Source organism: Plecotus auritus, assembly GCF_963455305.1.
Source record: "Plecotus auritus genome assembly, chromosome: 1".
NCBI lineage: Eukaryota > Metazoa > Chordata > Mammalia > Chiroptera > Vespertilionidae > Plecotus > Plecotus auritus.
Window position 1 is genome coordinate 197,016,408 of NC_137770.1, and position 23,504 is coordinate 197,039,911.

The following is a 23,504-nucleotide window of genomic DNA, read 5'->3' on the forward strand; positions in this document are numbered from 1 at the left end:
CCGCAGGCCGACGCTCTATCCACTGAGCCAAACCGGTTTCGGCCCACATATATCTTTCTTAAGGAAAAAGGTCTTATTCTATTTTGCATTACATTGTGCCTGGTACAAAGTCAGCACTTGACTATTAATTTGGTTGTTTTTGTTTTTCTTTTTTAGGCTATACTAGGTGCACTGGTTAATAATGCGGAATTTTTTCAATAGATGGAGTTACACATATGTTGATATATATGTGATTTGATATGTATGCTATTTTGTTGTATTGACAACAAGCTTCAAAAATTCATATGTCAAATTTGTTGAAGGTGTTAACATCAAAAATATCTTTACACTTAAAAGTGTCGAATTTCATGCCAAAAAAAGAGCATTTGTGGGAAGTTTTAATTCATTACTTTATTTTGAAAAAAAGTGCTGCTGAATACTTCGGGAAGCTTATGGTGAACATACTCCTCTCAAGATACTTGTGAACGCTGGTTTAAATGCTTTAAAAGTGATGAGTTCGATGTGAAAGACAAAGAATATCCAGGTCAACCGAAAAGTTTGAAGGCCAACAATTACAAGCATTATTGGATGAAGATGTGTGTCAAACTCAAAAACAACTTGCAGAAAGATTAAACATTGCTCAGCAAACAATTTCCAATTGTTCACAAGCAATGAGAAAGATTTTAAAGGAAGGAAAATGGGTACCACATCAACTGAACGAAAGACAAATGGAAAACCAAAAAGTCACCAGTAAAATGTTGCTTCAATGCACGAAAGTCTTTTTTGCATCGAATTGTGACTGGCAATGAAAAGTGAATTTATTTTGAGAATCCCAAATGCACAAAATCATGGGTTGATCCAGGTCAACCATCAACATCGACTGCAAGGCCAAATCGCTTTGGAAAGACAATGCTCTGTTTGGTGGGATCAAGAAGGTGTGGTGTATTATGAGCTTCTAAAACCAGGTGAAATGGTTAATACTGATCACTACGGACAACAAATAATCAATTTGAACCACGCTTTGATCATGAAACAACCAGAACGTGCCAGAAGACACGGCAAAGTAATTTTGCTTCATGATGACGCACCATCACACACTTCAAAACCAGTTAAAGACACGTTAAAAGACCTTGCCTGGGAAGTATTAACCCACCCGCTGTATTCACCAGACCTTGCTCCTTCAGATTACCACTTGTTCTGATCGATGGCACACGCATTTTCTGAGCAGCACTTCAAACCATACAAAGAAGTGGAAAATTGGGTCTCTGAATGGTTTGCCTCAAAGCAAGAAAAGTTCTATTGGGACGGTATCCACATATTACCTGAAAGATGGGGAAATGTGTAGCTAGCGATGGACATTACTTTGACTATAATACTTTTGATGTTTCTCTTGAAATTATTGTGTTTTCTTTGATTACAAAATCCGCTATTATTAACCGGTACACCTAGTATTATAAATGAGCTAATAATTTTTCCTATTCAGAGAATAAAATTTAAGAAAAGTCAATAAATAAGAATAGATTTTTAAAATATATAGGATACATTAAAAATGTCTAGAGGTCATGGGTTAGAAAAAATATCAGTCCCAAACACTGTGTAGAAAGGCTTTATTTTCCATAGTTAGCAGATGCCAGGCAATCTGTGAACACTTCAATTTTACAAGCAGTCCACCTTCTATGAACATGGCTCTTGTCAATTCCATTTAGTAGGACTAGTCAACAGTGAATCATGGCAGAGGCAAATCAGCAGGTGTGCACAGTAAACGGAGTCACAAGACCCCACACAGAAAAAAAGAGAGAGGTAGAGAATCAGGTCAGGCCTAAGAATATTTGAAAAGAAAGTATTAAGAATGGGTGACAGATGAAGAAACTTAAAATTTTAAGAAGTAGGAGATAAGATTTTATCCTAAGAAAACAATAGTAATGTTCACCTTAGAATTTTTAAGCTAATAATTTAACCAAGTACATATATCAATTTGAAAAATTTTAAAGGCCAATAGAGTTATCTAGGCAGTAAAATTATGACTGTTATGTTGTTTTCTATATTATAAACTCAGATAAATCACTTTAAAGTTATTTAATTACTATATGAAATGAAACTGCTACTTAGAATATATATACTGGACAGGTTCATATTATATTTCAGCTTTTTTTTTGAGAATCTGCCTTAATTCATTTCTATTTCATGGAAAGAATCATAAATTAAAAAAAAAAAAATAGGGCCCTAGCCAGTTTGGCTCAATGGATAGAGTGGACTGAAGGATCCCGGGTTCGATTCTGGTCAAGGGCACGTACCTCGAATGCAGGCTCCTCCCTGGCTCAGGCTCGGGCCCTGGTCCTGTGTGTGCAGGAGACAACCAATCCATGTGTTTATCTCATATCCATAGTTCTCTCTGTCTTTCCCTCTCTCTTCCACTCTCTATACTCAGGTGAGGATTAAAAAGAAGAAAAAAAAAAGGTTAGGGTCCAGTTGTAAAAATGTGTTTCTACTCCCCTGTAAACCTTTATTTTTAGTTTTATGCTTTAAGATCTTTCCCTTAGCGCTAACCGGTTTGGCTCAGTGGATAGAGCGTCGGCCGGCGGACTCAAGGGGCCCAGGTTCGATTCCGGTCAAGGGCATGTACCTTGGCTGCGGGCACATACCCAGTAGGGACATACCCAGTAGGGAGTGTGCAGAAGGCAGCTGATTGATGTCTCTCATCAATGTTTCTAACTCTCTATCCCTCTCCCTTCCTCTCTGTAAAAAAAAAAAAAAAAAAAAAATCAATGAAATATATTTTTTAAAAAAAGATCTTTCCCTTAAATCTGTCCATTTAGCAACTTATTTTATCCCAACCAATTCATTCTTCATGACGAGAAATATTGATTACACTAGTGGCCCAGTGCACGGAATTCGTGCACATTAAAAGGGGGACACAGAGTCAAGTCCCCGCCCACCCACATGCGCCTCAAAATCACATGAGACCCAGACCTGGCTGCACCCCCACATTGGGCTAGATCCAAACCCGGCCAGTCCCACCCTTGTCAAGCCCTGTCAGGCAGGTCCCCTGGCCTGGTGCCAGGATGGGGGGCGTGGCCTGAGATCCCCCAGATGGGGCGGGGGGCATGCCTTGAGGTGCCCCGTCAAGCCCCGCCAGGTGGGGGACACGGCCTGAGATCCCCTGTCAAGCCCCGCTGGGTAGGGGGCATGGCCTGAGGTCTCCTGTCAAACCCCGCCAGGCAGGGGGGCACAGCCTCAGGTCCCCCGGCCTGGCACTGGGAGGGGGGCACAGCCTCAGGTCCCCCATCAAGCCCTGCTGGGCGGAGGGCACGGCCTGAGTTCCCCCGACCCAGCACTGGGGGTGCACCTTGAGGTCCCCCGTCAAGCCCCGCTGGGTGGGGAGCCCGACCTGAAGTTCCCTGGCCTGGTGCTGGGGCAGGGGGTGCGGCCTGAGGTCCCCTGGCCTGGTGCCAGGGTGGGGGGCACGGCCTGAAGTTCCCTGTCAAGCCCCACCTGGTGGGGGGCGCAGCCTGAGGTCCCCCAGCCTGGCACTGGGGTGGGGGGAGCAGCCTGAGGTCCCCTAGCCCAGCATCAGGACGAGAAGAGCGCCTTGAGGTCCCCCGTTAAGCCCCGCTGGGTGGGGGTCATGGCCTGAGGTCCCCCAGCCTGGTGCCGGAGCAGGGGGTGAGGCCTGAGGTCCCTGTCAAGTCTTGCCGGGTGGGAGGTGTGGCCTGAGGTCCCCCACCCTGGCATCAGGCCTGAGGTCCCCTGTCAAGCCCCACGGGGGCGGGGGAGGGCGTAGCCTCAGATCCCTGCTGATTGCTCATTAAGGCTCCTTAAGGGAACTTGGCCTCAGCTGTGGGTGCAGCCATCTTTGTGATGGAGTGATGGTCAATTAGCATATTCCCTCTTTATTAGATAGGATGATAGCAATATAACTGACTAAAAAATAAAATATTCCAAAAACAAACTGTTCTGTCTGCACGATGTCCAACATTATTCTCTGAATGACATTCTCGCTGATATAAGCATTTGCGTGTACATATAACCAATTTCACGAACATGTAAAATATAGGTACAAATGGTAGGAAAGAAAAACGAAACCAATTTACCCACAAGTACTACTCACAAATGTTGGATACTGGCTCTAACACATTAGTACAGTTCTGATAGACAAAGGCATCACAAGTGGCTTGGTTCTCATACTCAAGATGCTAATCCTAAAATCAGATAACTATATAAGATCATTCAACTGATTGTATTTATCACTTTGATACAGAAGAAAAACCAGCTTAAACTACTCAACATCAGTTTCACATTACATCAAAAGTAGATATGAATCATGAAGCAATGTGGCAGTGCAGACTCTAGAACCATAACAAGAGACACCAAGATGATTTAAGTAAAGTTAAGACAGTCTCTCTTGTACAGGCAAATAAAAACACAAAATTAATACATTTTGCTCTCCCAAAACCCATCTTTCTAGATTAGGGGTCAATAAACCTTTTTCCCTAAAGAGTCAGATATTAAATACTTTAGGCTTTGTGTGCCTCATATGATCTCTGTAGAAAATTCTTTGTTTTGTTTTGCTGTTTACAACCATTTAAATGGTAAAGACCATTTTGGGTTCACAGACTGTAAGAAAATGAGCCACAATTGGATTTGGGCTATAGTTTCTTGACCCTGATCTTGATACCCTCTTTGTATCCAAAATGAGGAGGAACTCTCCCTAAATGAGGACTGTGGTGCTGTCAATGGCCTTTCATCTGCATAATCATACCCAATCCAATTCTAATATTACACAGGTGGCAACAACAAACATCTTCAGTATTTCCAACTATATAATAAGAGTAACATCACTCATGGAAATATCAAACTTTTAAGAAAACTATGTTACTTTGCTTTGAAGTCTTTTAAAAAAAAATCTGTAATCTCTGATAATTAAAACTAATATTTCTATGGAATAGTTATATTATATACAATGGTAAACAGATTTTTATTCCTTCTTAAACAACTTTATTGAGGTATTCCTGACTTACTGCATATTTTTAATAATTTTATTGAGGCATATTTTGCATTTCATATTATTTGCCATTTTCTAATTTACAATTCAATTATTTTTTAATAAGTTTACCAAGTTGAGCAACCATCACCAACAAGCAGTTTTAAAACATCTTCATCAATCCAACATGACTTATGCACATTTACTGTTATGCCTTTTTCTTCCTGCTGCCACCCCAGATAACCTAATCTACTTTTTGTCTTAAAAAAAAAAAACACATCTTTTTTGGATATTTCATATAAATAGTAGCACACAGTAAGTGATTTCTGTGTCTGGTGTCTTTCACTAAGCATAATGTTTCTGAGGTTCATCCACAACATAGCATGTATCCATAGATTGTTCCTATTTATTGCTAAACTAGAGGCCTGGCGCACAAAATTCGTGTATGGGTACAGTCCCTAGGCCTGGCCTGCAATCAGGGCCATCTTCTCCAGCTGCCTGCAGTTGGCCCTGCCTCCCACCACCTCCCACCCCCAGTTTCCCGTTCGCCATTGGGTGATCAGTGCCTGACGGCTGGGGGAAGGGACTGAGAGGTCAGCTGTTCCCGCCTGCTCGCCGGCCCCGGCCCCGCTGCGGGTGGCCATCAGGCGATCAGAGCCTGCCGGCAGGGAAACAGACCAAGAGGTGGTCAGTGCACCTCATAGTGACTGGTCCAGTGGTTGTTCTGGTCGTTCCGCCATTAAGGTCAATTTGCATATTACCCTTTTATTATATAGGATAGAGGCCTGGTGCATGAGTGGGGCCGGCTGGTCTGCCCTGATGGAGGCCCTGGTTTGGGGTGGAGGGTCCCTGCTGGGGGACGGGGCCGATCTGAGTGAGGGGCCACTGGGGGTTTGCAGGCTGGCCACACCCCCAATAGGGCTAGGTTCGCTGGCCGCAATGGGCATCATAGCAACTGGTCATTCTGGTCGCTGGATTTTTATATATATAGATGGTATTCCATGGGATCTGCTGCACATCTTTAAAGTGTTAATATATTGCCATAGCCCAGTGGTCGGCAAACTCATTAGTCAACAGAGCCAAATATCAACAGTACAACAATTGAAATTTCTTTTGAGAGCCAAATTTTTTAAACTTAAACTTCTTCTAACGCCACTTCTTCAAAATAGACTCGCCCAGGCCATGGTATTTTGTGGAAGAGCCACACTCAAGGGGCCAAAAAGCCGCATGTGGCTCGCGAGCCGCAGTTTGCCAACCACTGCCATAGCCAGTTTGGCTAAGTGGATAGAGTGTCAGCCTGTGGACTGAAGTGTCCCGGGTTCGATTCTGGTCAAGGGCACATGCCTGGGTTGTGGGATCGATACCCAGTAGGGGGCGTCCAGGAGGCATCAATGAGAATCATTGATGTTTCTGTCTCTCTCTCCCTCTCAGAAGTCTATAAAAAATATATATATATGTATATATACATATTAAAGTGTTAATATGTTAACTATGTACACACTCATGAAACCATCACTGGTCAGGATAACAAACATGTTACTAATCCTCAAAATTCCTACCCTCTCCTTCCTAATCTCTCCTTCCCACCTTTGTCCCCAAGGCAACTACTGATCTGCTTTCTGTCTGTCACTATATATTATTTTGCATTTGCCAGAATTTTATATAAATAGAATCATACAATAAGCACTCCTTTTTGTCTGGCTTCTTTCACTCTGCATAATTATTTTTAATTTGATCCATGTTAAAGCATGCATCAGTAGTTTCTTTTAATTACTGAAGAATATTCTATTATAGAGATGCCTGGTGCACGGATTTGTGCACCAGTGGGATCCCTCAGCCTGGCCTGCGCCAACTTGCAATTCAGGATCCCTTGGGGGATGTTGGACTGTCAGTTTTGGCCTGATATCCTCCGAAGGATATAGTAGTGTGTGAAGTGACAGGCAGCCAGGGAGGAGCCTGAGCCTGGGCCAGGCACCATGCAGCTCCCCCTCATTCTGGCCCCACTGTGCCTGGCGCCGTGCTGCCACAGAGCGGGGAGAGACTCACACCACCGCAGCTGCGCTTGCCAGCCATGAGCCCAGCGTCTGGCGCCCGTCGGTCAGCTGAGCGGGAATGTACTGACCACCAGGGGGCAGCTCCTGTGTTGAGCATCTGCCCCCTGGTGGTCAGTGCACATCATAGCAACCAGTCGACCAATCGTTCAGTCGCTTAGTCTTTTATATATATAGATAGCCCTGGCTGGCTTGGCTCAGTGTTTAAGAGCATTGGCCCATGGACTGAAGGGTCCAGGTTCAATTCTCAGTCAGGGGCATGTACTTAGGTTGCAGGCTCAGTCAGGGAGTATGCGGGAGGCAACCAATCAATGTGTCTCTTTCACATCTCTCTCCCTCTCTCCCTCCTCCCACCTCCCTCCTTCTTCCCTTCCACTCTAAAAATCAATGGAAAAACATCCTTGGGTGAGGATTTTTTAAAAAAAGAATTTTATAGAAATCTAACAAAGTTTATTTATAAATTCATATGTCACTAGATATGTAGAATGTTTCCATTTTTAGCTATTACAAATAACTCTGATATAAGCATTTGTTTACAAGTATTTTTATAGAGATATGTTTTCATCTCTCCTGAGTAACTATCTAAAAGTGGAATAGTGGAATCATATAAGAGGTGGATGTTAAACTTCTTAAACTGCCAAACTGTTTGCCAAACAGATGGCAGCATCATTTTACATTCCCACAGTAGTGTTATAAGCATTCCAGTCCCTCCATGTCCTCATCAACACTTGTCATAGTCAGTCTTTTTAATTTTAATTATTCCAGTGAATATATAACGATACATCCCTGTGGTTTTAATTTGTATTTCCTTAATGACTAATAATGTTGATGAGCATCTTCCAACGTGTTTGTCATGTGTTTGTCACACTGTGGTGGGGTGTGTTCAAATCTTTTGCTGATTTTTTTTTCCACTACATTTTTTTTTAATTTTAATAAATCTTTATTCAGATTATTACAATTATTTCTCCTTTTTCCCCCCATAGCTCCCCTCCACCCAGTTCCCACCCCACCTTCTGCCCTTACCTCCCCCCCACTGTCCTCATCCATAGGTGTATGATTTTTGTCCAGTCTCTTCATGAACCCCCCATACCCCTTTCCCCCTGAGAATTATCAATCCACTCCCTTTCTATGCCCCTGATTCTATTATATTCACCAGATTATTCTGTCCCTCAGGTTTTTAATTCACTTGATTTTTAGGTTCACTTGTTGAGAGATATGTATTTGTTGTTCATAATTTTTCTCTTTACTTTTTTCTTCTTCCTCTTCTTTAAGAATACCTTTCAGCATTTCATATAATATTGGTTTGGTGGTGATGAACTCCTTCAGCTTTTTCTTATCTGTGAAGCTCTTTATCTGCCCTTCAATTCTGAATGATAGCTTTGCTGGGTAGAGTAATCTTGGTTGTAGGTTCTTGCTATTCATCACATTGAAAATTTCTTGCCACTCCCGTCTGGCCTGCATAGTTTCTGTTGAGAAATCAGCTGACAGTCATATGGGTGCTCCCTTGTAGGTAACTAACTGTTTTTCTCTTGCTGCTTTTAATATTCTCTCTTTGTCTTTTGCCCTTGGCATTTTAATTATGATGTGTCTTGGTGTGGTCCTCTTTGGATTCCTTTTGTTTGGGGTTCTGTGCACTTCCTGGACTTGTAAGTCTATTTCTTTCACCAGGTGGGGGAAGTTTTCGGTCATTATTTCTTCAAATAGGTTTTCAGTATCTTGCTCTCTCTCTTCTTCTGGCACCCCCATAATTCTGATGTTGGTACGCTTGAAGTTGTCCCAGAGGCTTCTTACACTATCTTCAACTTTTTGGATTTTTTTTTTTTGCTTTTTGCTTTTTCGGTTGAGTGTTTTTTGCTTCTTTGTATTTCAATTCTTTGACTTGATTTTTGTGTTCCTCTTGTCTGTTTTTGGGTCTCTGTATAATATTTTTTATTTCAGTCAGTGTATGTTTAATTTCTAGTTGGCCCTTTTTCATATCTTCGAGGGTCTCGTTATATTTATCGGCCTTTTCTAGGATATTCTTAAAAAGCCTTATAACCGTGGTTTTGAATTCTATATCCAGTCGTTTGTTTTCCTCCATTTCTTTCGTTTGTGATCTGATTCTTTGACGCCGCATTTTCACTGCTTCCCTGAGTTGGTAAGGTAGATTTGTGTGCTAGGTTTCCAATATGGCCCAGTGGGTCTGCCTCCCCAGTTAACCTGAGGTGGACACTCTTGGTGCACCCCTTTGTGGACTGTGTGTACAGCCTTGTTATAATTAAGTCTTTATTGTTGTTGGTATCACTGGGAAGAATTGACCTCCGGGCCAGTTGGCTGTAAGGATCAGCTGTGTCTATGCTGGGAGAAGTTCGGTGCTGGAGACAGCCTTATAGGATTAGACTTACCAAATTGCAATAGCCTCTGTGCTCAGCTTGGATGGGGTGGAGTCTCAGTCTTGGCTTCCCGTCAGCCTTGCCCTTGCGCGCACGTGCGCGCCTTCAGACCTCTGCCTTCCCGGCTCCTGAGTCTCCGCCCAAGAGTCCAGACTCCCCCCACAAGAGCGTGGGTCCCCAGGGGCTCGCCCGGAACTGGGGTTCAGTAAAGTCAGAACTGGGTTCAGTGCAGTCAGAACTGGGGTTCAGTGCGGTCGGGGGCTTCTTTCCCCCTTCCGCCAGAGAAAGTCAGCCAGGCTCTCAGCTGCCCTTCCTCTCTGCGTGCACAAAGACCCTTTGCCGTACCTCCAATTCTCCGTGAGCTTTTCTCTTTCCTTCTAGTTGTAGAATTTTCACTCAGCCAGCTTTCCTGTGGTTCTGGATGGTGTCCGTTCTGTCTTTTAGTTGTAGTTTTGAAATTGTTGTACGAGGCAGCAGTTTAGGTGCTTACCTATGCCGCCATCTTGGTTTTCTCCCTTTTGCTGATTTTTAAAACGTAATTGTTTTATTACTGATTTTATAATTTTAACATCTATGTTCATGAATGATATTGGACTACCCTTTTCTTATTTTGGTCTGGTTTTGATATCAAGGTAATGTTAATTGCTTTAGAAGGAGGATAAATCAGGTTCCTATTAACTCTATTTCAACCTAGAAAGTCTTTGATAGTTACCATGTCATTTTATCTATCCCATCCTAGCCTAGAAAGTCTGTATCACTATTAACTTCATTTTACATATACAGGGTATGGGGGGAAACTGAAACTCAGAGAGCAAGGTGGCAGAGTTCTAATCTGGAACTAGGATTTGAAGCAGACAGTATGAATCTAAAACCCGTTATTATACTACAATATTTAAGTAGTATTCACTTTAAACACACAAAGTTGTTTTTCATTATAAAAATTACTAGAGGCCCAGTGCACAAAATTCGTGCATAGGTAGGGTCCTTAGGCCTGGCTGGCGATCAGGGCCGATCGTTGGGGAGACTGGCGGGGTGATCGAGGGGCTCCCGCTGCCACCCGCCTTGGCCAGCCTGGCGCCGCCCACTCGCCAGCCCCGCCCTGCCCCTCTCCCCTGCACTGCCGCCACCTGTCGCCTCCCTCTGCGGGCTGGGAGCAGCTGCTGCATTGAGCGTCTGTCCCCTGGTGGTCAGTGTGCATCATAGCAACCAGTCGTTCCTCTGGTGGTTCCACTGTTTGGTCGATTTGCATAATTGGCTTTTATTATATAGGATTATATCTCTAAAAGATCCAGGGAGTCTGATCTGAAGCCCATGTCTTTTTTTTTTTTTTAATATATTTTTATTGATTTCAGAGAGAAAGGGTGAGGGTAAGAGAGACAGAAACATCAATGATGAGAGAGAATCATTGATCGGCTGCCTCCTGCATGCCCCATACTGGGTATCGAGCTGCAACTGGGCATGTGCCCTGACCGGGAATCAAACTCTGACCTCCTGGTTCATAGGTCAACACTCAACCACTATGCCACACTGGCTGAGCTGAAGCCCATGTCTTAATCATTACAGTATTTGTTGAAAAGAATGAATAAGATGCCATGGCTTAGTATACTCTAAATCTGGATCTATATAAACTACTAACTATTGAATATACTGAAAACATTACTTAAAAAGAAAAAATCTAGCTGTAAAGAGTTTTATAAAGATATTCTATAGCCCCCAAAAGTCCAACCAAAAGAGTGACGACAATAGCTGCTACCATTTTAAAATTTTATTTAATCTGTAAAACCACATTGTAAAACAGATATTACCATATAAGTTTTATGGATGAGGAAATGTGAGACACAACATTAAGACACTTGTTTAAAGTCTGCCATTCCTTAAGTAGCAGTACTGGTATTCAAACCCATGTCTCTATAGTTCCAGAATATTCTCTTAAAATTTGTATTTGGTTGTTTTGTGGTGTTTTTTTTTTTTTACATTACAATGTTGTCAACCCTAAGAAACAAGAAGCACTGCCAAGGGCCTTTGGGGAATAAGGAAATTCCTACATCAGGTTCTAGCAGAGGTCAAAGCCAAATGAACTGGAGCTGAGCTTTGATGGAAATGACGGCAATGAGCGGTTTCCCAATCCCTGACTGGATTAAACCTGCTTTGCCCCTTTCTAAAGCAAGTTTTCTTTCCATAAAACTATATAAGCACTTTTTCTACATCTCTGATGATCTACAGTGGGTACAGTTCAATTAGCTTAGACTTCTACCTGTTGGCTATAATGCATAATTCCTCTCAGGAGTAGGATGGGAGGAAGAATAACAGCTATCCAAGTAATTCCAGCCATGAGGCTGGATGGTACAGGGGTAAAGAGCCTGCACCCTGGAGGAGACTGCCAAGATTCAAATACCTATTCTGCCTTATACTAGCTATGGGATCTTGGAAAAAGTATTTAACATCCCTGGGCTTCCATGCCTTCATCTATAAAATGGGAATAATTTACCTCTCACAGGTTTAAGGATTAAAAGATACAATATATAAAAAGTGTTTAGAATGGTGCCTGGCACTTAGTAGGCAATTTAAAATTTGCTATCCATATTACTATTATCCCTATAGTTATTGTACAAAATAAAATTACATTACATAGATATTTTAGAGATTCTTTAATATAAAGAAGATATTAGCAGCCCTAGCTGGTTTGGCTCTGGGGACAGAGCGCCAGCCTGTGGACTGAAAGGTCCTGGGTTTGATTCCAGTCAAGGGCACATGCCCGGGTTGTGGGCTCAATCCCCAGTGTGGGGTGTGCAGGAGGCAGCCGATCAATGATTCTCTCTCATCATTGATGTTTCTATCTTTCTCTCCCTCTCCCTTCCTCTCTGAAATCAATAAAAATATATTTTAAAAAAGATATTAGCAAATAGCTGTGTATTTAAAAACATAATCCTATAAAAATTTGACACATCTATAGTAGTTTCCTAAAAGTAGCTTTGGAAATTGATTTCTAGCATCTTCTGTAAATAGACAAAAGGGTTTTAAAACCCATTCAGAGATAATCAGAAATAATTCATAAAAATAAAGGAAATTACTCAATTCCATTAAAGTAGTATTAAATACCTATTATGGGCTCAGCATTATGCAAAGTCTTGTAGGGCATACATAAGATCTAGACCCTACTTTATTAGGGGACAGAATTAACAGAATAGATAATGAAATAAGGCAAAGTACAAGTAAATGTCAGTGGGCAGCACATAACTCAGAAGGAAGAAATTCTATAGTACCATTAAAATTTATGAGTTCAACCAATAAAAAAATTATCTATGTGCCACTCCTAATGCTAGTGACAAGAACAAGTTCAAAGGACTGATATGTTATAAATAATTAATGAATCACTTAAGCAAAAAAATATAAAAGGGTTATTGAATAATTTCCACTGTTAACTTACTGTTGCTATTTTGGTCGAGAGAAAGTTCTCCCTTTCTTCATCTACCTTAATTTCAATTCCAGTTTTAAATAATTCAAGCATTTTGGGGATGTCACGGCCAATGGAATCTGGTTAGAAAAATAAAATATCCAAAGTTAATCATTCCATCTAAGCAAGTAGCAAAAATTAATGAATAAGAAAAGCATTAATCTCATGTTAATATATACTAAATAAGTTGTGGCAGAGATACTCCAGAGTGGTCCCAGTTCCTGGAGTTTATGCCCTTGTGTAATCCCCCCTTTAGTGTGGATGGGACCTGCAACTTGCTCTCACCAACAGGATGATTATGTGTACATGATTACATCACATAGAACTGCAATGCCTATCTTAAGAGGAGACTCTCCTCCTACTGGCTGTGAAGAAGCAAGCTGCAATGTTATGAGGTGCATATGAAGATGGCCACAGGGTAAGAAACTGAGACCCTCAGTCCAGCAGCCTGAAAGGAACTGAATTCTGCCAAAAAGTCACATGAATATACAAGCGAATCCTTCCCCAGTCATGTCTCAGATGAGACCACAGCTCTACTCTACACCTTGACTGAAGCCCGAGACCCTGAAGCTGAGATAATAAATGTGTGTTGTTATAAGCCACTACATTTGTGGTAATATTGCTACACAGTAATAGATAACTAATAAAAAAATATGTGTAATTATGCTGCTTATCTACTTTAGAAACACTAATGACAAATTAAAATAAAATCTGTAAAACAATCCTATATAATAAAAAGCTAATATACAAAGTGTCCCCTCAGGAGTTTGACCAACCGGGAGTTCAACTGCTCACTATGATGTGCACTGACCACCAGGGGACAGCACGGAACAAAGGAAGACCCCGGCCGGCAGCCAGGGAAGGGAGGCTCCAATAGTCCCTGATCACTGGCCAGGACTAGGGACCCTACCTGTGCACAAATTTCGTGCACCAGGCCTCTAGTCCATAATAAAAGGTAACAGTGGAGTCTTGAAATCTTTTAAGAACATTTTACTTACCTTTGTGTAAAATTCACCTGACCTGCCTTACCATAAAGAAAGGTAGAAACTAGCAAAAGTAGCAAGATTTAGCAGTAGAAATAATATCACAGTGAATGATACAGCTCAGTACTGTACAAAGCTGGCATGAAAAACAAGTTAAGAATTAAAACTTGCCCTAACCGGTTTGGATCAGTGGATAGAGCATCGGCCTGCGGACTGAAGTGTCCCAGGTTCGATTCCAGTCAAGGGCATGTACCTTGGCTGCGGGCACATCCCCAGTGGGAGGTGTGCAGGAGGCAGCTGATCGATGTTTCTCTCTCATCGATGTTTCTACCTCTCTCCCCCTCTCCCTTCCTCTCTGTAAAAAATCAATAAAATATATTTTTTTTTAAAAAAAGAAAAGAATTAAAACTTAATTTATTGGATTCTAATGTCACTTTATCATCCCTTAACATGAAAAAAAAAAAAAAAGGATGCAATTGAATATAGAAAGGAGAAAAACAGAATCAAGGTAAAAAAAAAAGTAAGAATTTTCAAAGAATCACATTGGAAACTCCAAACATAAGCTCATTTTCCTAATCATTAGTCATTAAATTTTTAACTTGAATTTAATACATGAAATACATATTTTTAATATTCTACAATACTATTAATTAACTTGAAAATTTTTCGATTTTGTACATAGAAAATGTGAATTATTTGAAGGGTAAGAAGTAAAATAAGAAATGTGCTATTAAAGACACATTACTACCACTGTGTCTCCAGCAATTCTTCCCGTGATAAGTCAATATTTAAAATTTATAAAGAACTTATACAACTCAACACCAAAAAAAAACAACAAAAAAACAATCCAATTACTATAAGAAAATGGGCAAAGGACCTGAATAGACATTTCTTCAAAGAGGACATACTGATGGCCAACAGGCATGTGAAAAGATGCTCAATGTCACTAATCATCAGAGAAATGTAAATTAAAACCACGAGATATCACCTCACACCTGCCAGAATAGCTATCATCAATAAATCAACAAACAAGTGTTGGCAAGGACGCAAAGAGGAAACCCTTGTACAGTGTTGGTGGGAATACCAACGGTGCAGCCACTGTGGAAAGCAAAAAATTAAAAATGGAATAGCTTTATGACCCAGCAATTGCACTTCTGGGAATATATCCAAAGAAAACTGAAACATTGATTCAAAAGAATATATGCACCCCTATGTTCATTGCAGTGTCATTTACAATAGCTAAGATTTGGAAGCAGCCCAAGTGGCCATCAGTTGATGAGTGGATAAAAAAGCTGTGATAGTGGATATTGTTGGCCTGAAGACTGAAGGGTCCTGGGTTCAATTCTGGTCAAGAGCACAAGCCTAGGTTGCGGGCTGGACCTCCAGTAGGGGGCGTGCAGGAAGCAGCCAATCAATGATTCTCATCATTGATGTTTCTCTCCCTCAGTAAAAAGATATTTAAAAAAAAAAAAGAAAGCTGTGGTACATTTACATAATGGAATACTACTTGGCCATAAAAAAGTAAGTCTTACATTTTGCAACAGCATGGATGGACCTGGAGAGTATTATACTAAGTGAAACAAGCCAGTGAGAGAAAGACAAGTACCATATGATTTCACTTACATGTGGAATCTAATGAACAAAATAGAAACAGACTCACAGATACAGAAAATAAACTGACAGCTGTTACAGATGAGGGGGGCGGGGCTGGGTGGAAAATGAAGGGATTAAACAAAAAAACAAAACAAAACTCATAGACACAGATACCAGTATGGTGATTACCAGAGGAAAAGGGGGGTGGGAGGGAAGGAGAAGGTAAAGGGTGGATAAATGGTGATGAAAGGAGACTTGATTTTGGGTAGTAAACACACAATACAATATAAAGATGATGTATTATAAAATTGAACACCTGAAACCTATATAACTTTATTAACCAATGTCACCCCAATAAAAAAATTTTTAAAACCTTATTCTATAGCAAGCACAATATACACTCAGCATATATTACTTCTAAGGATCATCTGAGTCATTCCGTATGGCTCAGGAGCACTTTACTCACAAGGAGCTTTAAATCTAATTAGGAGAAAAGGGATGTGCAGAAGCAACAACTACTGAAAAATAGGTTTTTCTTAGTATCACATTCTGATATACTTGAGTACTAAATAGTATGATAGATCCTATCTAATAAAAGAGTAATATGCAAATTAACCATCACTCCGCTACACCCACAAGCCATGCCCACAAGCCGCGCCCACCAGCCAATCAGGAGCGAATATGCAAATAAACCCAACCAAGATGGCTACGGCCACAGAGAGCAGGAGGGAGGCTTGGGTTTCCCCGGCAATGGAGGAAGCCAAGCTTTCCGCCTGCCCTTGCTGGCCTAGGCCTCCACTCAAAGCTACAAAGTTTCAATGATAGAAGATACATAAATCCAAACAGAAATGGCGGCAGCCAGGGAGCTGGAAAGAGCAGGAGGCCAGGGTTGCCCGCAGTGATGGAGGAAGCCAAGCTTCTGCAGCCCTGGCAGCCCAGGCTTCTGCTTAAGGCTACAAAGTTTCAATTATAGAAGATACATGAATCCCAATACAAATGGCTGCCGCCAGGGAGCAAGCAGAAGTCTTGGCTCCGCTCTAGGCTACAAAGTTTCAATTGTAGAAGATAAATAAACGCCAGATACCAGGGCCTCCGCTTGGGTCACCAGGGTGTGTGGCCGGCCTGCAAATCACCACAGGCCCCTCGCCCAGGCTGCCCCATGCCCCAAGGGAACCCCCACCCTGATCCAGGACATCCTTCAGGGCAAACCAGCTGGCCCCCACCCGTGCACCAGGCCTCTATCCTATCTAATAAAAGAGTAATATGCAGATTGACCATCACTCCAACACGCAAGATGGCTGCCCCCATGTGGTCAAAGATGGCTGCCCCCATGTGGACACAAGATGGGCACCACAAGATGGCCAGCAAGGGAGGGCAGTTGGGAGGGACCAGGGCTGCAAGGGAGGGCAGTTGGGGGCGATCAAGCCTGCAGGGGAGGGAGGGACCCAGGCCTGCAGGGGAGGGCAGTTAGGCATCAATCAGGCTGGCAGGGGAGTGGTTAGGGGGTGATCAGGCTGGCAGGCAGAATCGGTTAGGGGCAATCAGGAAGGCAGGCAGGTGAGCAGTTGGGAGCCAGCAGTCCTGGATTGTGAGAGGGATGTCCCAGATTGGAGAGGGTGCAGGCTGGGCTGAGGGACATCCACCCTCCGTGCACGAATTTTGTGCACCGGGCCTCTAGTATTATAATAATAAACAGTAAGATGCTAATGCAGTAGTCCTCCATTATCAACCATTTAGCTTTCCATGCTTTCAGTTATCCATGGTTAACTGCAGTTCAAAAATATTAAATGAAAAATTCCTAAAATAAAAAATTCGTAAGTTTTAAATTGCATGCTGTACTAAGTAGCATGATGAAACCTCACACCATCATCCCACTAGGACATGAATGATCCTTTTGTCCAGTGCACCCCCACTGTATATGCTACCTGACTGTTAGACAGTTAGTAGCTGTCTCTATTATCAGAGAGAGACTACATTCACAAAACTTTTAATACAACATATTGTTATAACTGTTCTATATCATTAGTTACTGTTGTTAATCTCTTACTGTGCCAAATACATCAATTCCATTTTATCATAGATATGTATAGAAAAAGGAATACAATATGACAAATGTATGCTGAAAGAATGAGCAAATAAATTACTTCATAATTTTGAGTCTGATATCATAGTGATGTTATAGTGATAATGAAATGAGGAAAAGAGGGCTTAATGAGGAAAGGGAACCACTGTAGTTCTGTATTAAAATATAATGAAGTGAAGGTGCTGATGGGATACTGTATACAGTTAGAAGAACTAGAAAAAAAGTGAGAGATTGGGGATAATGATATGTATTTGAGTTGTTAAGCCAGTTCTATCCTAAAACAAACACAAACAACCTTCCTTTGACCTAAAATATTTCCTTTTCTATCTCTTTCTCTTGATGTGAATTTGCATTTGCCCAATGACCAACATGTTGAGAGCATCATTTCATGTTCTTAATGGACAACTGCATATATTCTTTTGTATAGTGTCTGTTCAATTCTTTAGCCTCCTCCCTTTAAAATTCAATTAGACAGTCTTCTTACTGAGTTATATATTTTTACTTACTTTATATATTCTGGATACAAGTCCTTTGTTAGATATGTGTGTGCCAAGTATTTTTCCCCTAATCTGTGGCTTGTCTTTCCATTTTTAGTGATATCTTTCCATGAGTAAAGATTTTAAGTTTAATAAAGTCCAATTTAGCAACTTTTTCTTCAGTGGCTTGTGCTTTTTGTGTCCTAAGAAATCCTTACCTAATCCAAGGTCATAAGATTTTCTCCTAGAAATTTTTATTTAAAAATTTCATGGCTTTAGCCCTTACAATTAGGACTATGATCCATTTTGAATTAATTTTTGTGTTTGATTTGAGGGAAGGGATACCCAGTAACTTCAGCATCATTCATTGATAAACCCATTATTTTCTATGTAACTTTGGTACCTCTGTCAAACACCAGTTGACCCTAACCTGATAGGTGTGGCTCAGTTGGTTAGAGTGTCTTCCCATGCACCAAAGGGTCTCAGGTTCGATTCCCAGTTAGAGTACATACCCAGGTTGTGGGTTTAATTCCCAGTAGGGGCATGTGGGGGAGGCAATCGATTGACGTTTGATGTTTCTCTTCCTCCCTTCCTCTCTCTGTAGAATTAATGGATATAAGTCCCAGGGTGAGGATACAAAAAAGTCAACCAAGTTGACCTTCAGGGTTGGGTCATTTCTGAACTCTCAATGCTTATCCTCCTATATAATAAAGAGCTAATATGCAAATGATTGTCACTCCCTCATGCAGACACTCAACACTGGGGAGAGGGGTATGGGGACCAGCCAGGCACAAATGAGCTCACGAGAGTGGAATGGGGACCAGCCAGGCTGCGGCCCAGGAGAGGGACAAGCCACCCGCCCCGCAGTCCCCTATGGCTGTGGCCAGCCCGGGCAAAGCCGGCCCGGGTCCTGGGTGCCTACGGCCGGCCAAAGGGAGGGAAGCCTGGGTCCTGGGTGCCTGCGACTGGCTGGAGGGAATTCTGGGTCGTGGGTGCGGGGTGAGGCAGAGGCAGTTAGGGGCGATCAGGCAGGCAGGCAGGTGAGTGGTTAGGAGCCAGCGGTCCCAGATTGTGAGTGGCAGTCGGACATCCCCCGAAGGGTCCTGGATTTAAGAGGGTGCAGGCCGGGCTAAGGCACCCCCCACCCCATACAAGAATTTCATGCAACGGGCCTCTAGTTTATATACATCCATCCTTATGCCATACCACACTCTCTTGATTACTATAGCTCTCTAGTCAAGTCTTAAACCAGATAATAAAATTTTGAAGAATTTTGTTCTTCCTTTTTAAAATCATTTTTCTATTCCAGGTTCTTTGTCTTTCCATTTAAATATCAGAATGAGCCCTGGCTGGTTTGGCTCAATGGATAGAGCATCACCCTTCGGATGGAAAGGTCCTGAGTTTGATTCCGGTCAAGGGCACGTATCTCAGTTGCAGGCTCGACACCTGGCCCTGGTTGGGGTGTGTGCAGGAGGCAACCAATTGATGTGTCTCTCTCATATCAATGTCTCTGTCTCTCTGTCTCTCTCTCTGTCTCTTCCCCCCCCCCCCACCCTTCCCTTCCACTCTCTCTGGAAATCAATGGAAAAATATCCTTGGGTGAGGATTAACATAAAATAAATAGATGAAAAATAAAAAAATAAAAATCAGAATGAGATTATAATTTCTTTAAAACTTTTTAAAGCCTTCTGGGAGTCTAATTAGGAATATGTTAAATCTATAGAAATATGTGGGGAGAACTCCATCTTAAAAATATTATACTTTAAATCTATAGGCATCGTACATATCCCTTTATTTATGTATTCCTTAAACTTTCAACAACATTTAGTAGTTTTCTCTGAATAGGTCTTGTACATCCCTTGTTAAATTAATTGATATTTTATTTTTATGCCCTTGTGAATGAAGTTGTTTTATAAATTTCATTTTAATTGTCTATTGCTAGTACTAGAAATTCAGTTGATTTTGTGTGTTGATCTTGTACTTGTAACCCCGCTAAATTCACTTATTAGAATTCACTTTCTAGAACATCTTATGATCATATTCCCTAGGAATAAAAAGTTTTTATTTCTTCCTTTCCCATATGCATGCCCTTTATTCCTCTGACTTGTTAAAATTGGAATGTAAGTGATGAGAGCAGAGATCTTTGCCTTGTTCCTGGCCTTAGGTAGAAAGCATTCAGTCTTGATGGTCTCCTCATTAAGAATAACATTAGCTGATTTTTTTCTAGACATGTTTTGTCAACATGAAGTAGTTCACTTCCATTCCTAATACATATTAATAGAGGAATATGCAAATTGTCTGGGACACCATCACAGTAACAGTAATGACCAAACAGCAGGCTGCGTGGGGCGACCAGGCTGGCAGGGGGGTTAATGAGGGACGACCAAAAGACTGAACAGCAGGCTGCATGGGGCAACCAGGCCGGCAGGGGGGGCAGTTGAGGGCGAACAGGACGGCAAGTAGAGGTTGTTAGAGGTGACCAGGCTGGCAGGGGGGGAGTTAGGGGCGATCAGGCAGGTGAGCAGTTAAGAGCCAGTGGTCTCAGATTGTGAAAGGCCCCCCCCCCGAGGGGTCCCGGATTGGACAGGGTGCAGGCTGGTCTGAGGGGACCCCCCCCCCCCGTGCACGAATTTCATGCACTGGGCCTCTAGACTATATATATAAAAGCAACCTTTACGACCGGAATGACCAGTCAACCAGTTGTTATGACAAGCAGTGACCACCAGGGGGCAGACGCTCAACAAAGGAGCTGCCCCCTGGTGGTCAGTAAGCTCCCACAGCCAACCTCCCGTGGTCCCTCTCCCCAGTCAGCTGGCCAACCTCCCACAGTCCCTTCCCCCAGCTGGCTGGCCAACCTCCTATCGTCCCTCCCCCCACCAGCTGGCCCTGATCGGCCTGGCCCCAATCAGGACTAGGCAAGACGACCCCAATCACCAGCCAGGCCTAGGGACCCCACCCGTGCACAAATTCATGCACCGAGCCTCTAGTATTCTGATAATTCTAGTTACTGTGAATGGGTATTTGATTTTGTCAAGTTCTTTCACCTACTGAGATGATCTTAAAGTCTCTATTCTTTATTCTGTTGATCTATTATATTGATGTCCAACAAATGTTAAATTAACTGTATTCCTGGACTAAATCTCCTTGGTTAAGATTTACTAATCTTTATATATACATATATATACGGCAGGATTCAATTTTGTTAAGAATTTTTGCTTCTGCTCATGAGAGATATTGATCTGAAGTCTTCTTTTCTGGTGATGTCCTTGTCTAGCTTTGATACCAGGGTAATACTGAGCTCATTAATAACTTGGTAAGTGTTCCTTTCCCACTATTTTTAAAAAGAGGTTGTGAAGAATTGGTATTATTTCTGTCATAAGTGTTGGACAGAATTCACCAGTGAGAAGTCATGGGGGCCTGAACTTTTCATTGTGGAAAATAGAATTTACTAATTCAATTTCTTTACTTGATACAGATCAATTTAGATATTTTTATTTCTTCTGGATACTTTTGGAATTTTGTATTTTTCATGGAATTTGCCTATTTCATGTAAGTTGTCACATTTATTGGCATAAAGTTGTTCATAATATCACCTTATTATCTTTCAATGTCTATGAGTTTGGTATTGAGGTCCCCCTTTCATTCCTGATTTTGATAATCTGCGTTCTTTTTTAAGAAATCGGTCCAGCTAAAATTTTATCAATTTTATTGATCTTTTCAGTGAATCAGTTTTCCTTTCATTCCTTTTCTCTATTATTTACCCTTCTGCTATGTCATTGGTTTCCACTCTACTTATTATTTTCTTCTTTTTATTAATTTGTTTCTTTGTTCCTAGGTTCTAAAGGTTAAAGCTTAGAACAAAGAAAAGTCAAAACCTTTCTTTTCTGTTATTTTAAAACTATAAATTTCCCTTTACAGATTATAATGTACGCATTACATTATTGCTTTAGCTGCACCCCACAAGTTCTGATGTGTTGTGTTTTCACTGTCATTCAGTTCAAAACATTTTCTAATTTACCTTGGGATTTCTTCTTTGATCTATCAGTTATCTAGAAATAGGTTTCTTAATTTTAATGTATTTGGAGATTTCTCATACTTCTTTTGGTTACCTAATTTGATTTAACTATTGTGATTAGAAAACACAGTCTGTATGATTTCAATACTTTTAAATTTATTAAGACTTGCCTTACAACCCAATAAATGGTCTAACCTGGTGAAAGTTTCATGTACACTTGAAAAGTGTAGGCCAAACAACACTTTTTATTGTAGGGGAAAGTGTTCTATAAATATTAGGCCATGTTTGTTGATAGTATTACTCAAGTCTTCTGTATCTTATGGTTTTTCTTATCTATAGACTAGAGGCCTGGTGCATGAATTCGTGCATGGGTGGGGTCCCTCAGCCTGGCCAGTGATCAAGGCCTATCGGGGGGCCAGCCAGCCGGGGGTAGGTACTGCAGGAAGTTGGCCATCCAGAGGGAAGGGCCGCGGGAGGTTGGCTTTGGGAACACACTTACCACCAGGGGGCAGCTCTTGCATTGAGCATCTGCCCCCTTGTGGTCAGTGTGCGTCGTAGCAACTGGTCAACCGGTTGTTCTGGTCGTTTGGTCATAACGGTCACCTAGGCTTTTATACACATAGACTAGTGACCCAGCATGCGAAATCGCGCGCAGACCGCCCGCCGCGGGAGGTGGGAGGTGGGAGCGAGCCGCCGCCACCCACGAGAGCCGGGAGGGAGGGACTGAGAGGTGTTCCATGCATCTCCTGGTGACTGGTCGTGCACGCAGCCCCGCCCACCCGCATGCACCTGCCGCGCACGCAGCCTCATGCTGATCGGTCATTAGTGTGAGGGCATGATGTCTATTTGCATATTAGCTTTTTATTATATAGGATTCTATCAGTTACTGGGAAAAGAATACTAAAATTTCTAACTGTACTTGATGATTAGTACATTTCTCCTTCAATTCTGTCAGTTTTTGCTTCATGTATTTTGTAGCTCTGTTTTAGACAAGTATGTCCTTTTATTATTATAAGATATCCATCCATCTTTTTCTCTAGTAAATTCCTTGTCTTAAAAGTCTATTTTTCAGATATTAGTATAGTTAACCCAACTCTCTAACACTTACTGCTTTCATGGTGTATCTTTACTTTTCATTATACTTTCAGCCTATTTGTGTTTGAATATCAAGTGTGTCTCCTGTAGACAACATATAATTGGATTGCTTTTTTGTAGTCTTATCATTTCTGCCTTTTGGTTGAAGTGTTTATACCATTTCCAGTTAACCTAAATATTGATATGGCTGGATTTAGGTCTTTATTTTAATGTATTTTCTATTTGTCTCATCTCATTTATTCCTCTGTTCTTTCTTTACTGCCTTCTTTTATTTTAAACACGAAGTTTTTAGTATATCATTTTTATTCCTCTATTTAGTTTGAAGAAATATCTCTTTTTTGTGTATGTGTTTTTCATGCCCTAGAGATTACAATGTGCACAATTATTTATCACAACCTACTTCATCTTAATACTGACTTCTT

General features: G+C 41.6%; 1 protein-coding gene across 6 annotated transcripts in view; it reads right to left on the reverse strand.

Moving 5' to 3' along the window:
• The window catches only part of MRPL1 (mitochondrial ribosomal protein L1), a 69,530-nt gene that overhangs the window by 15,146 nt on the left and 30,880 nt on the right, over nt 1-23,504 (reverse strand). For all 6 annotated transcript variants that reach the window (XM_080650196.1, XM_080650197.1, XM_080650195.1 and 3 more), the window contains one exon: nt 12,811-12,917. In XM_080650196.1, the coding sequence (XP_080506322.1) occupies nt 12,811-12,917 (107 nt within the window). The remainder of the gene's footprint in view (nt 1-12,810; nt 12,918-23,504) is intronic.